General features: G+C 46.1%; 1 protein-coding gene across 4 annotated transcripts in view; it reads right to left on the reverse strand.

Moving 5' to 3' along the window:
• Nucleotides 1-832: 832 nt before the first annotated feature.
• nlrx1 (NLR family member X1) overlaps nt 833-14,164 on the reverse strand; it is a 16,309-nt gene continuing 2,977 nt past the window's right edge. For 3 of the 4 annotated variants that reach the window (XM_069722510.1, XM_069722511.1, XM_069722512.1), the window contains exons 4-12: nt 13,917-14,164; nt 12,169-12,400; nt 10,044-11,211; nt 8,852-9,035; nt 8,379-8,474; nt 5,834-5,920; nt 4,995-5,246; nt 3,816-4,026; nt 833-3,058 (exon numbers count right to left, since the gene is read on the reverse strand). The exon at nt 13,917-14,164 is cut by the window's right edge and continues 143 nt beyond it. In XM_069722510.1, the coding sequence (XP_069578611.1) occupies nt 2,927-3,058; nt 3,816-4,026; nt 4,995-5,246; nt 5,834-5,920; nt 8,379-8,474; nt 8,852-9,035; nt 10,044-11,211; nt 12,169-12,400; nt 13,917-14,164 (2,610 nt within the window). In that variant the 3' untranslated portion in view covers nt 833-2,926. The remainder of the gene's footprint in view (nt 3,059-3,815; nt 4,027-4,994; nt 5,247-5,833; nt 5,921-8,378; nt 8,475-8,851; nt 9,036-10,043; nt 11,212-12,168; nt 12,401-13,916) is intronic. The other variant, XM_069722513.1, reaches the window with a different exon arrangement.

The following is a 14,164-nucleotide window of genomic DNA, read 5'->3' on the forward strand; positions in this document are numbered from 1 at the left end:
CTCTAGTTTATATAGTCTACTTAGACTCTTTAGTTTATATAGTCTACTCAGACTCTAGTCTATATAGTCTACTCAGACTCTAGTTTATATAGTCTACTCAGACTGTTGTCTATATAGTCTACTCAGACTCTTTAGTTTATATAGTCTACTCAGACTCTAGTTTATATAGTCTACTCAGACTCTTTAGTTTATATAGTCTACTCAGACTCTAGTTTATATAGTCTCTAGTTTATATAGTCTACTCAGACTCTAGTTTATATACTCTAGTTTATATAGTCTACTCAGACTCTAGTTTATATAGTCTACTCAGACTCTTTAGTTTATATAGTCTACTCAGACTCTAGTTTATATAGTCTACTCAGACTCTTTAGGTCCCTGACCTCACTCTTTAGTACAGGTCCCTGACCTCACTCTTTAGTACAGGTCCCTGACCTCACTCTTTAGTACAGGTCCCTGACCTCACTCTTTAGTACAGGTCCCTGACCTCACTCTTTAGTACAGGTCCCTGACCTCACTCTTTAGTACAGGTCCCTGACCTCACTCTTTAGTACAGGTCCCTGACCTCACTCTTTCGAAAAAAATGTCTTACCCGGGTGTCCGACGTTTGATGGTGAATCAGTCTTGTTCTAGGATCCCGTCACCCCTCCTCTCTCCAGTCAGTCCAGGACTCACCAATGTCCAAACTATTTCGATAAAGAAACAGGGCGGAGGTCTTTCCTCAGGAGTCCCAGACTCCCCCTGCACGGGTTCAGGCTGTGTCCGGAGAGAGGAGGAGGTGTTGGGATCCGGCTCGAAGGACCAATTATGTTAGAAAAATGACTCAGAGGCTGGATTCAAAATCAAACACATCGGACATTTATTCTTGCAAGAAGGAGCAAATACATGTACACTCAAAGAAGGATGTCCAGCATTGCTCGAAGTCTCTCCTCCGTAGTTCAGCTTTTATACAGTGTGACAAACATTTGACAGTCATCCCCACTTCCTCTGTATGTCCGGTTTTGTAGATAGTACTGAGTTGGTTGTAGGTCACAAGATAAAGGTACAGAGATGTCGAAAATGAGACAATAGAAACATTCTTGAGCAACAGGTAGATAAGTACATCTTATTTTTTCTCATCAATGACATTATTACTGCCACCGTAAGAAGAGTGGTGCGGAGCTGGTTGTAGAGGTCGAGTGAGACGCTGCCAGAGATCTGATTCAGACTGATTTCCCTGTTAAGATACAGACGTGCTCACAGCCTGCTGAACACAACCCAGACACCAACGCAGCTTCTCCTCATTCAACGTACTGATTCACAGATGAACATTAACCTGCAGCTCCTTTATTTTCTATATTTCTTCTACTATGTGCTGCAGCTGATGAAGTGGAAGACATTCAGAGATGTGCAGATCATGTTTGCAATGACAATGATTGGCACCACTGCACTGTTGAATTATACTTTTTCAGTGGAAAATGGTCTAATAATCAACCCATTTTTAAGTGCAATAGTTTCAAAGAGATTACATTTGCCTTTAAATGGCATTAATAAACTTTAGTTTAAAATATACATTTCAAAGATAATTTTATTATCTTTCACACCTTGAAGGATGAATTCAAAATCCTGTTTCATAATCGACTTTCTAAATGTATTTTGAAAAGGCTTGTTAATGTATATTTTAATGTAAAATATTTCCCCTTTTTAAATCTGATATTGAAACGTATTATTATTAAGTCACCATTTTAATATGTACCGATTAATAGTGTTAATAATGGGAATACGTTTTCGTCTTTTTATTTGATCATTTCACCTTGAACAATAATTTAATACAGTTAAGAATCATCTTAAATATAACTGTATTCAGAGGCTTTTGTTGCCATCAGCAGTTCAATATTGAACTAAAGAGAATTAAATGCAGCTGTTCGGTGTGTCACAGGACACACACACACACACACACACACACATCTTCTGCTATGATGTCACAAAAAAAGCAATGAGGGGAAGATATATATACATCAATATCAGGGTTCCTGTCACTCAGTAATTTGTTTCCAGAGGGGCTAATTTAAAGTGAGCTCTGACTTAAAGGCAGCATGAGGGTCTTCTATAATAACACGAGACAGCTTACATATCAGAGTCACTATCCACCGACAGGACTACTTTGTTCATAATGTCCTCGGGTCTTTTTTAAAAGTCCTCATTAGAAACGACACCTCTTTATGAAAATCAATCTGTTTCAACAGAGCAGTTTAGCAGAAGGAAATTATTCTACGCAAATCTTTGGAGTTGACTGTTAGTCGAAGCCGTGAACTTCCATCAGTGACCACGAACGAACGGTCCTGACAGAAAGACCCAAACACAGGAAGTTCCTGAAGCCTGTTCAGCTCTGTTGCACCAACACTGCTGCGTGGTGCTCCATCAACAGCTGGACAGCTTCCCAGCAGCAGACCGGTGCCGGCGTGCTCCCGGTTCACCGGCAGCCCTCCCATCACTGAGCTCCGACCATCACCGACTCTACAAATGAGCGCAGGAGGCCTCTCGGTGATGGAGGGAAACTCTCAGCACCACCTGAATATAAAGAGCTCTAATGGAAGCGCCACATTAAATTGCTGCTGCTACTTTTAACAGTGTAATTTTAATCCTGAACAGAATTGGGACGCACACAGAGCTTCTTTAGTTCTTATCTGATAACATTATTATAACATTCCTACTAAGGAACTGTGTTTTAAAAATATTCCTTTTTTTTCTTCCTCTCTGACTGATGGGCGTCGATATCTGGGACTCTGTTTCAGTTCATAAATATCAGTGCTCTGATGTCTGAGTTGATTTTTTTGGGATATTGAAGAATAAAAAGTTGAATCCTCGGGATCTCGTTTTTTGGGTGGTTGCAGATTTGTTCCTACGTGGAGAACGATGCTGAAGTCTTTCACCGGCTGCAGAGACGTCTTTAGACAGACGCACGGCGTCCTTCCAGCAGGCGGAGAGTCTGTCGGACACCTTTCTCCACCCGCCGGTAGTGAAGTCTCTTCCACAGACTCTGCTGCTGCTGACGGCCACATTCCAGGTCCCTGAGGAACACCTGGACAGAGGGACAGACAGACAGAGGGACAGAGAGACAAAAGGACAGTAGGACAGAGGGACAGACAGACAGAGGGACAGACGGACAGAGAGACAGGGACAAACGGACAGACAGACAGTAGGACAGAGGGACAGACACAGACACACAGAGGGACAGAAAGACAGAAGGACAGAGGGACAGTAGGACAGAGGGACAGACACCTTAATATGGACCTCATGCTCTATCTTCTTTGTCGGGTTTGTTTGTACGATCGTTCCGAGTTCGATTCCTGAAACACTTCATTAAATAACTTTGATGTAAATAGTTGGTTTGATCCTGATGAGCACCGACAGTTCATCATCACTGACACTAACAACGCTACAAATGTCTCACACAGACTGGTTGTAATTTTACTGCCTTTAAGCTGTTATTTTGGTCATTATAAATTCTACCAACATGTTATACCTTGTTTTCTTTTCAGTACAGTCAGCTCCTTGATCATTTCATATGAATTTATATCAAGGAAAGAAACAAGATTGTCTCTTGAAATTATGTTTTTACAGCCGTCTCACCATAAAATGCTGTCGGTGAGTTTTAGACATGTCTGGCAAACTTTTCTGCTTTTTATAAATGAAACAAGAAACGATGGAAACCGGTAGAATCCCACCACATATGAACACGGCTATTAATACAGTCATACGTGTAATCAACACACACATAGTAATCATCAGCAAAGCCTCACGCTCAAGAATTCTAACTATATTGTCGTGTTGTGTACCTTCAGCTGCTGCTCGACCCGCCGGCGGTCCCAGGACGAGGCGTTCTCTCGGATCACGCTGAGGATGGGGTGCCAGTCCTCGCAGATGTCCGAGCCCTCGGTGACAGAAGCCAGGACCTTCACCCGCCGGCCGCTGCCAGCGTGGCTCCTAGGAACTCCTCGGACGTACAGCGACTGCTTCCCCACGTCGCTCAGCGGGTTCAGGTACAAGCTGAACAAAGACAGCAGTCATGGAACGTCTCCTCACGGCGGGAAACCCAAACGGTGAACACGGTTAAACAGATCAAGTTTGTTCTGAAAACAATTCCACTAACTTTAATATTTTGAGTTCCTGGGGCATTTTCATCCTTTTGACTTCAGTAAACTGATCATTTTGGATTAAATTGAACTATTTTGTGGAAGTAAGCAACACTTAAAAGTTTATTTTTACTGAACTTATTGTTTCTAAATTAGAAAAACTGGTTCATGTGAACACGGTCAGGCTGCATGACGCAGGAAATTATACCAGTTTCCCATAAATAGACTTTGCTGGCCTGCACAGGTCAACTGACAGACGTCCAGGTATATTTAGTGACCCAATCAGCCTTTTTAATTTATTTAATCTTTTAAAAAAGACGACACGAGATCTGAGTCGGACCCTCTGAGTGAGCGGAGGCGGACCGCCGTCGGTCCCGTTGGACGCCCGTGGAGTGTGATGCTGCCTTGGGGTCCACTCATCTGCACTCAACACATATTTTTCTGGGTTTTCCATTGTTAACAGTGCAGCCTGTGAAACTGGAGACTGAAGCTTTTTAAGTGAGATGTAATCAATGTAATTGAGGCAGTGAGTTTTTAAGTTTTGAGTCACATGATTTTGAGTATTAATATATGAAAGTGTTTGTTCAAAAAGGACCAAAAGACATTTTGAGTTAACATAAAAGAATAGTTTTTACTTATTTTATTTTAAGTTCTGTAAACTTGATCCCATGAAGAGGTGAATTAAAACCTTTGTTGCAGTAACTGAAAATATTTAACTTCACCTAATAAAAACTCGAACTGGAATCAAAGCTTACATGTAGGATGTTGACAATAAGAAAATGTTGAAGTAATCAGTTCTCTTCATTTTTTGGAGTGGTGGTAACTTATTGGGGTGAATAAAGTGTGAACAAAAAGGTGGCCTGTGTGTGACGAGATGCTCACTGCACGGTGTGGATGCTGGGATGCTCCCTGCAGGCGTCCACCAGAGCCAGAGCAGCGTTGTCTCCGATGTTGTTGTAGGCCACGTTGAGCTCCTGGAGCCCCGCGTGCTGCTGCAGCCGCTCGGCCAGCTGCAGCGCCGCCTCGTCGCCCAGGCCCGTGTGCATCAGGGACAGGTGGGTCAGCGACTGGTTCTCCGGCAGGGCCTCCAGCAGGGAGCGGGCTCCAGAGTCCAGCAGGGGGTTGTCACACAGTCTGGAGGACACAGTCATGGTGAGACCTTTCTGGTCCTCCACTAGGAACACATGACATAAACCGCAGCCTGATGGCACAAAGAAACACTGCGACTGTGGCGGAGACGGACTGACGGACGTCCCTGGACGGTGGTGAACATCTCACATGGTAGGAACTAAGATTACCGTTTGACTCTTTTAACCAGTCAAGTTACAGTTTACATCAAAGTTGAAAGAAGACATGGATCAGCGGTTCTTCACGCGAAGGGAAGGACAATATAATATATAATATAACATAATATAATATTTCCACCTGTTCACCTGCAGCTTCCAAACCACAAGTAAGTCTGTTTCTTTCTGCTGCTTTTATGCAACCAACCCCAAGAATGAGCCAACAGATCTCACTTTCAAATGTACAACCGTGTCTGATAAAAACTTCATATAAAGACGTGTTAATGCTTCAGCAACACATGCAACACCTGCACACGCTCCAGGTACAATAAAAAAACATTTTCAAACCTCAGACAGCTCTGATATTTGAAATCTAAATATTAAGAATTATAACACAGCAGCAGAGCTAAGCGAGGACTGAATGAAGTGTGGTCTTACTGTAGAGATCTAACAGAGCTCTTGGGGTCTCTCAGCAGGTCTCTCAGCAGGATGCAGGACTCAGGACCCAGGCTGTTAAACTGCAGACTGAAACAGGCACACAACCATCACACAGCAGACACATGCTGGACTAGTATGGGAGTCAGTCAGTCGATAAAGAGCAAACTCAGCTGTACTCAGAGTGCTGTGAACACTGGGGGGCGTTTCTATTCTCATGAAGACCGGTGAGGTCAGAGGTCATCAGCAGGTGTTTACAGCTGGAATATGAAATGACCTGCAGGACTTTAGAGAGGTCAACTCATGAGCTACACTCAGAGCAGTGCTGTGTCCCAGATGTTGTACTGGTGTTCCAGATGTTGTACTGGTGTTCCAGATGTTGTACTGGTATTCCAGACGTTGTACTGGTGTTCCAGATGTTGTACTTGTGTTCCAGATGTTGTACTTGCGTTCCAGATGTTGTACTAGCGTTCCAGATGTTGTACTGGCGTTCCAGATGTTGTACTGGCGTTTCAGATGTTGTACTGGCGTTCCAGACGTTGTACTGGCGTTCCAGACGTTGTACTGGCGTTCCAGATGTTGTACTGGCGTTCCAGATGTTGTACTGGCGTTCCAGATGTTGTACTTGCGTTCCAGATGTTGTATTAGTGTTCCAGACGTTCCACTGGTGTTCCAGACGTTCCACTGGTGTTCCAGACGTTGTACTGGTGTTCCAGACGTTGTACTGGTGTTCCAGACGTTTCACTTGTGTTCCAGACGTTGTACTTGTGTTCCAGACGTTGTACTGGTGTTCCAGATGTTGTACTGGCGTTCCAGATGTTGTACTGGCGTTCCAGATGTTGTACTTGCGTTCCAGATGTTGTATTAGTGTTCCAGATGTTGTACTAGTGTTCCAGATGTTGTACTAGTGTTCCAGATGTTGTACTTGTGTTCCAGATGTTGTACTGGTGTTCCAGATGTTGTACTGGTGTTCCAGATGTTGTACTAGCGTTCCAGATGTTGTACTTGTGTTCCAGATGTTGTACTTGCGTTCCAGATGTTGTACTAGCGTTCCAGATGTTGTACTAGCGTTCCAGATGTTGTACTGGCGTTCCAGATGTTGTACTGGCGTTCCAGATGTTGTACTGGCGTTTCAGATGTTGTACTGGCGTTCCAGACGTTCTACTTGTGTTCCAGACGTTCCACTGGTGTTCCAGACGTTGTACTGGTGTTCCAGATGTTGTACTTGCGTTCCAGATGTTGTACTTGCGTTCCAGATGTTGTACTTGTGTTCCAGATGTTGTACTTGCGTTCCAGATGCTGTACTAGTGTTCCAGATGTTGTACTAGTGTTCCAGATGTTGTACTGGTGTTCCAGATGTTGTACTAGTGTTCCAGATGTTGTACTAGCGTTCCAGATGTTGTACTAGCGTTCCAGATGTTGTACTTGTGTTCCAGATGTTGTACTAGTGTTCCAGATGTTGTACTAGTGTTCCAGATGTTGTACTAGTGTTCCAGATGTTGTACTTGTGTTCCAGATGTTGTACTAGTGTTCCAGATGTTGTACTTGTGTTCCAGATGTTGTACTAGTGTTCCAGATGTTGTACTAGTGTTCCAGATGTTGTACTTGTGTTCCAGATGTTGTACTAGTGTTCCAGATGTTGTACTAGCGTTCCAGATGTTGTACTAGTGTTCCAGATGTTGTACTAGTTTTCCAGAATGAATCACTCAGAACACTCCAAAACAGAAGTGTGAAACTCTGGACACTTTCCACCCTAAACGGTCACCATCTTGGCTGTGTAGAGGAAGGGGCGGGGCCACCGACATAAAGGATTTTCAAATTAAAAGCGTGTGATGAAGCTGCAGCTGTTCCTGAACACAAAATGTTTCTTTTCCACTGCTGCTGCTGGACAGAAGAATCAGTGTGTTTATTGAGTGTTAAACAGAGGACACAAAAACACACTGAATTCTGGGTAAAATAATTAAAGATGCAGATATTTTGGAGGGTGATGTGTTCACATGATGAGGTCATATCCTGTCAGTGTGTGATGTGAAACAACACTACTTCCTGTACTACACAGTAAGAGTCCTGACATGTTAGAGGACTGTTGGTGTAGTGATGGAAGGATGTCATGTATGTTGGATGTCATCTGGAACACAACATCAGACCTGGTATGAGCTCAAGTTTGACACCAAATTGCTGCAATGACCTCTTTAATGACAATTTGGAAACTGGCACAAGCGGGAAAAAGTTCCTTCACTGCAGCACCATGACAGCTCTCCTGGATCTGCACTGCGTTTTGCTGAGTACAGAAATGGAGCCCAGAGGAGTCGTCAGATCAGCGGTCATAATGTGCTGCTTTGTGTCATTAAGATTCACCATCTGGATTTACAAAGCTATGGTTCAACACACACTGTAAGCACACCGTGCTACAGAAACAACTCTTTAAAACTGAGTAGTGGTAGTAAAACATGTGCAACGGTCAGCATCATACAAATACGTCATTTTTCATTCCTGAGATCGTTTGTTATTTAAACCAGAGAACGAAGAGCGATTGAGTTTGACTGACTTGAGGTTGTGCGTGTGTCTGAACGCAGGCCACAGCATCTGCAGCATGTCATGAGTGAGCAGGCAGGAGGACAGGTCCAGCTCCTCCAGGTGGTAACTGCAGGAAAACACAGAAAATTACACATTTCAATAAAAACAATGTTTTGCATGATTAAATCTCCTGTTAGCAGCTACATGTGGTGGTTTAATGACATTCAGTCACCCATATTTATTTTACTTAATCACAGCACAAAAGCACAAAAACATGAAGACAACATGTGTGAGATCATCTTTGCTATTCAACAGACATCTGATTTCTACATAATGAATGTTTGCATGGAAACCATCTGGTGGTGATGAGGTCTCCATCAGGAACAGAAGCGTGAGGTAGTGACCACCGACTTCACTTTGCTGTGGTTGTTGCAGCTAGTGAAGGCTCATTTTTAACAACATGCCCCACACAGGTGGATGCAGACTCTCTCCGGGCCAGTTTACCTGGGAGGTGCGCACGAGAGCACAGAACTCAGCACAAAACATTTGAGTGACGTCATACGAATGTTGGTGAGGCGGATGGTTCTGATCGAGGCCAGAACCTCTGCAGTCAGTCTGGGGTTCTGAAACTCATACAGGAGGACCAACAAGTCCATCAGCTCCTCTGGTGGCTGTGGCTTGCTGAGCTCTAGAATCACATAATAATAAACTTTATTTGTAACGCACCTTTCATACAAGAAATGCAGCTCAAAGTGTTTTACATCAAAACAGATCAAAAGGAAAATGCATAAAATGCATAAGAACAGAAGAAAATGCATAAAATAAACAAATAGAGTAAAAATATCAAATAAAGCAATATGCATGTTAAAGGTAGTTCAAAGTGAAGGAGATCTTCAGGAGCAGCTAGTTAAAGGCTGAAGTAAAGAGATGTGTTTTTATCTTTCTTTTAAAAGTATGAACTGAGCAGCTTCTCTGATATCTAACAGATAGTTTGTTCCACAGTTCTGGAGCGTCACTGACAGAAGCTGCTGAACCTCCAATAAACCAGCAGATGATCTCAGTGATCCTGAAGGCTCGGAGTTAACCAGACAGTTAGTGATGTAACTCAGTCCCGTTAAGATCTTTATATGAGAGGAGGAGGAGCTTAAAGTCCATCCTGTGTGTTACAGTGCAGACAGCTGGAACTGGACCGATGGTTCTGGTTACCAGCCGAGCTGCATAGCTGAAGTCTCTGCTGTTTTGTTTCGGAGGCCAAATACGAGAAAAGACTCTTGTTACGCAGCGAACACCAGATTGCTTCATTCTTGGCTCTGGATGGGGTCAAAGATGAAGGTTGCTCCTGGTGCACAATTTCTACACTACAATGTATATTTAAGATTTGATTTGTCTCAACTGGTAAATGGGGGCATCGTCACAGCTGTAGACTAACAAGTAATTCACTGGACACTCAAAAATTCATCTGGCAACGGCCCTGGAGTTGTTTTAGCAGTTATAAAAGACCAGTCAATACCAAACCGCTTTTTTAGCTTTATACCAGGTACCAGGTACCTGCCCTGCCCGGGTTAACGATGAAGGCGTCAGTGAGTTTTGCTGCACAACATTTGCTTGGTTTGAATGGACTAGAAGTCTTAGAATAACTTGTGAATAAAGAAAGAACATAGAGTAGAAGAAAGGTTGGAAAGATGGGTCGTCTTACCTCTGACCAGGTACTTCCTGAGGGCATGTGTGATCTGGGCCACAGTGGTGCTCTTAATGTTGCAGCCCATTTGCTGGAGAAGCGCCCGGTTCCCATAATGCAACATCCCCCCCATGAAAATGGGGTACAGCTCAAACGGCTGGCCCTCGCTGCGCTGCTGCGGCTGAGGGCCGTGGACTCCCAGAAGGCTTTGCTCCACCTGATCCAGGACGTCCTCGTTGTAGCTGTCCTCGGTGCGGAACATCTCGGCCGCCATGGTTCTGGCGATGCTGCCTTTGTTGCGACTGCTGATCTTCTCGTAGAGCTTCGGGAAGAGCTTGAGGAGGTTGAACACGGCAAAGATCCGGAGGGGGATGAACTTGGAAAGAATGCCGACAAGGGCGTTGACGTCCTCACTCGCCTGGCCGATGGCCACGGACACCTGCTTGGACAGCTTCTCCAGAGCGGATCTGTTCTCTCCCAGAACCACATAGAGAGCTGCCAGGTACTCCTGCATGGCCGGCACAGCGAACACGTAGCGCTTCTCCTCCTTCTCGTCGGGTTCTCCTGGAAAACGCTGACTGCTCTCGAGGCAGGGAGCCAAGAAGAAGTCGAGTACGTCGGTCCGGAACATGGCCAGCTGGCGCAGCTCCTCGTCCGTCTTGGTCTTCCCTCCGATCCACTGCTCCAGTTCCTTCTCTGAAAACGACGTGCGTTTGTACGTGACACCGTCGAATGCCAGTTTACCGACTGTCCGGACGACATACAGCATCAGAGAACTCTGGTGCTCCTGAAGTGACGCGTTGGTCCCGGCTCCTACTCCCAGCACCTCTCCACCAAAGTTCAGCCTGAGGAAACTGGTGTATATGCCGGTCAGCGTGCGGATCGGCGCCTTGATGTCGGTGAAGTGGAGGAAATGTAAGGTAGCACATGTGAGCCAGCAGTAGGAGGGCAGGAAGCAGGCGGCAGCCAGCTGGCTCTCTCTCTGCAGGTTGAGGTACAGCAGCTCTATCAGAGCCTGCGCCTCCTGTTTACCGGCAGTCTCGCTACTCCTCTGCAGCAGGCGGCTGGTGAAGTACGCCCGCTGGCGGTCCGGATCACTGAAGCCACATATCTGTGCATACCGGCTCACGTACTTCTGGGGGATCCGATCCACAGCAGACAGTCTGGTGGTAATCAAGACGCTTGCCTGGCAAACAGCAGACAGTTGTAGTGAGTATCTCACCTCAGTCATCAACAAAGATCCAAACTACAGACTGTTTATAAAAGTGTTCGTAGCTTCAGGTCTGTAAAATGGTTCTGATCCAGAAGTGTCTTTAGCTGCAATACCAGCGAGTGCCACTAGAGGTCGGCTCCAAAAAGCCTCCGGCTCCATAGACTCCCATTCAACTTCTCTCATCAAATCCAAAGTGAACAACAACAATTTCTAAATGGACAACCAGCGTAATGTCACAGATTTATTATGTCATAAATGTGAAACATGGTCACAATCTCCCCTTCTGCAACAAGTTTTGATGTTCAGTAATGGACAGAAAAGAATAATTGAAATGACCTTTGACTACCAACCTGGAGATTTCCTCCAGATGTTCCTGAAATATCACATTAACAAGGATGGGTGAGGTGACACTGACTTTGACCTTTGACCACCAAGATCAGTTCATGGTTGGTAACAGGTGAATGTTTTCATAAAAGATTATTATTTATGCCTTTTTATGGCAGCATAAAAAGATAAACCGAGGAGAAGCCTGCTGTATCAGCTCATGTTGTAAATCAGTAAACAACTGCTTTATAGTTTGCAGGTAAATCTCTCTACTTTCTGAGCCACAGCCGACCCGGACCTTCAGGTTTGGGTGGATCCAATGGACTAAAAAGCATCCAAACCTAACGAACCTGCTGAAACGTGACGGTAACATAATCAGAGGACATCAGCTGAGCAGGCAGTCCTAACTGGGGATGCACTGATACCAGGATGTGGCCGCATGTGTCCCAGACAGCAGGTTGGATCTCAGTGTGTCCTGGGTGCGTTCACACCGGTACTGTTACCGGACCACTTCTGATCCAATCACGGTAGGATGCATCCAATCGGGTCTTAATGCCCGGCGTGCACGCTGCCAGAGAACATTGAAATGATGTTGGACTGTCTCACCTCAGGCAGCAGGTACTTCCTCAGCAGGTTCACCACCACCACGGCTGGAGCCAGCGCCTCGTTCGGATCGCTGCATAGCTCCGTGGATCCAACCCGGAAGTCCAGCTGCATCTTCTCCATCCCGTTGAAGAGGAAGAGCACATCTCGGGCCTGGTTCCCCTCCCCGCTCAGTAACGGGTGTTTCCTCAAGTGGAGGTACTTCCTGTTCACCAGGTCTCTTAAGGAGGCCACCCTGTGCAGGAGGGGGGAGAGAGGTGTCATTTTAGAGGTGCGATGCAACGGTGAGCCACCAAAGTTATAAATATTCAAAATTCACAGAAGTAGCAATAAAAACATAAATGCTGACTCGGACGGGGGACGTCATTGGGGGGGTGGAAAGAGCACTTTAAGGAACTCCTAAACCCGGCCACCATGCCCCCTGGAGAGGAGGGGGGGGGTCCGCCCTGAGATGCTGAAGGCACTAGACATTGCTGGTCTGTCTTGGCTGACACACCTCTTCAATGCAGCATGGGGGTCAGAGTCAGTACCATTGGACTGGCAGACCGGGGGGGGTGGTTCCCATTTTTAATAACAGGGACCGGAGAGTTGCTCCAACTATCGGGGTATCCCACTACTCAGCCTCCCGGGCAAAGCTTATATCAGGCTGCTGGAAAGGACTCCGATTCTGTGGAACCTCAGATTCAAGAGGTGCAGTGCGGATACTGTCCCGGTCGTGGAACAGTGGACCAGATCTTTACCCTCACAGGACTACTGGAGGGTCCTGGGAGTTTAACCATCCAGTCTACATCTGTTTTGTGGACATGGGGAAGGCTTTCAACCAGGTCCCCCGGGATTTTTTTGTGGGGGGTACTGCAGGAGTTCCAGGTGCCGGACCCGTTGCAATGGACCATCCGGTCTCTGTCCAACCGCAGTAGAAGATGTGTTCGTATTCTCGTTTCCGGTGGGCGTGGCCTCTGCTAGGGCTGTCCTTTGTCACCGATCCTGTTTGTGACCTACATGGACAGGATATCTAGGAGCAGCCGGGGAGAGGAGAACATCAGGTTTGGGGGTCTCGGGATCGCCTCTCTGCTGTTTGCAGATGACGTGGTTCTGTTGGCCTCTTCAGACTCCCAGCATGCACTCGGGTGGTTTGCAGCCGAGTGTGAAGCGGCGGGGACGAGAGTTAGTACCTCCAAATCTGAGAGGTTTTCTGTGCGCATCCCACTGGAGGTTTTCAGGGCACGCCCATCTGGAAGGAGACCCAGAACATCTGGAGGATTATATCTCCCAGCAGGTCTGAGAATGGCTCGGATCCTCCAGGATGAGCTGGAAGATGTTGAGGGGGAAGTCTGGGTCAGCTTGCTGGCCTGCTGCCACCACGACCCGACCCGGATAAGTGGTAGATGATGGATGGAAATTGTCCATACCAATATTTTTGGAGGACAAAATTGTGCCTACTAATATTTGAGCAAACTTGTTTATGTTATCTTTTGAACATCGCCATAGCCATCACTGAGGTCACTGAGGTCATTGAGGTCACTGAGGTCAAAGGTCACTGACGTTTTTGGACACCTAGTGGCAGTAATTGGATACACAGGGGTGTGTGGGTTTTTATGTATATAGGTCACAGGAAACGGGGGGGGGATTACTAGCAGCTCTGATTTGACCTGATAATTAAAACTGAACTTCAAAAAGCTGATAAATATGATTGTTGACTGGTTCTGACGCTGGATGAGCGTGTGCCCGAGGGCGAGACAAAGACGTCTTACTTGGTCAGCTGCCGGAGGTCTTCACAGGAGAAAGGAACCAGCAGCTTGAAGTGGGTCAGAGTCGTCCCGGCGCACCAGTCCAGCACCAGCTTTCGGACCACGGTACTCTTCCCTGTTCCCACCGCCCCGTACAGCAGCACGTTGAGCCCCCCGTCCCCACCGGAGCCATCGGTGGGCTCAAACAGCTGCTCAACATTCACTGAGGGGCTGGGTGGGGGCTGGGTTTGGAAAGGGGAGTGGAGCAGTCC

Source organism: Brachyistius frenatus, unplaced genomic scaffold (assembly GCF_029030835.1).
Source record: "Brachyistius frenatus isolate BFR_SWC_R1_liver_20210118 unplaced genomic scaffold, ASM2903083v1 Contig_294, whole genome shotgun sequence".
Lineage (NCBI taxonomy): Eukaryota > Metazoa > Chordata > Actinopteri > Embiotocidae > Brachyistius > Brachyistius frenatus.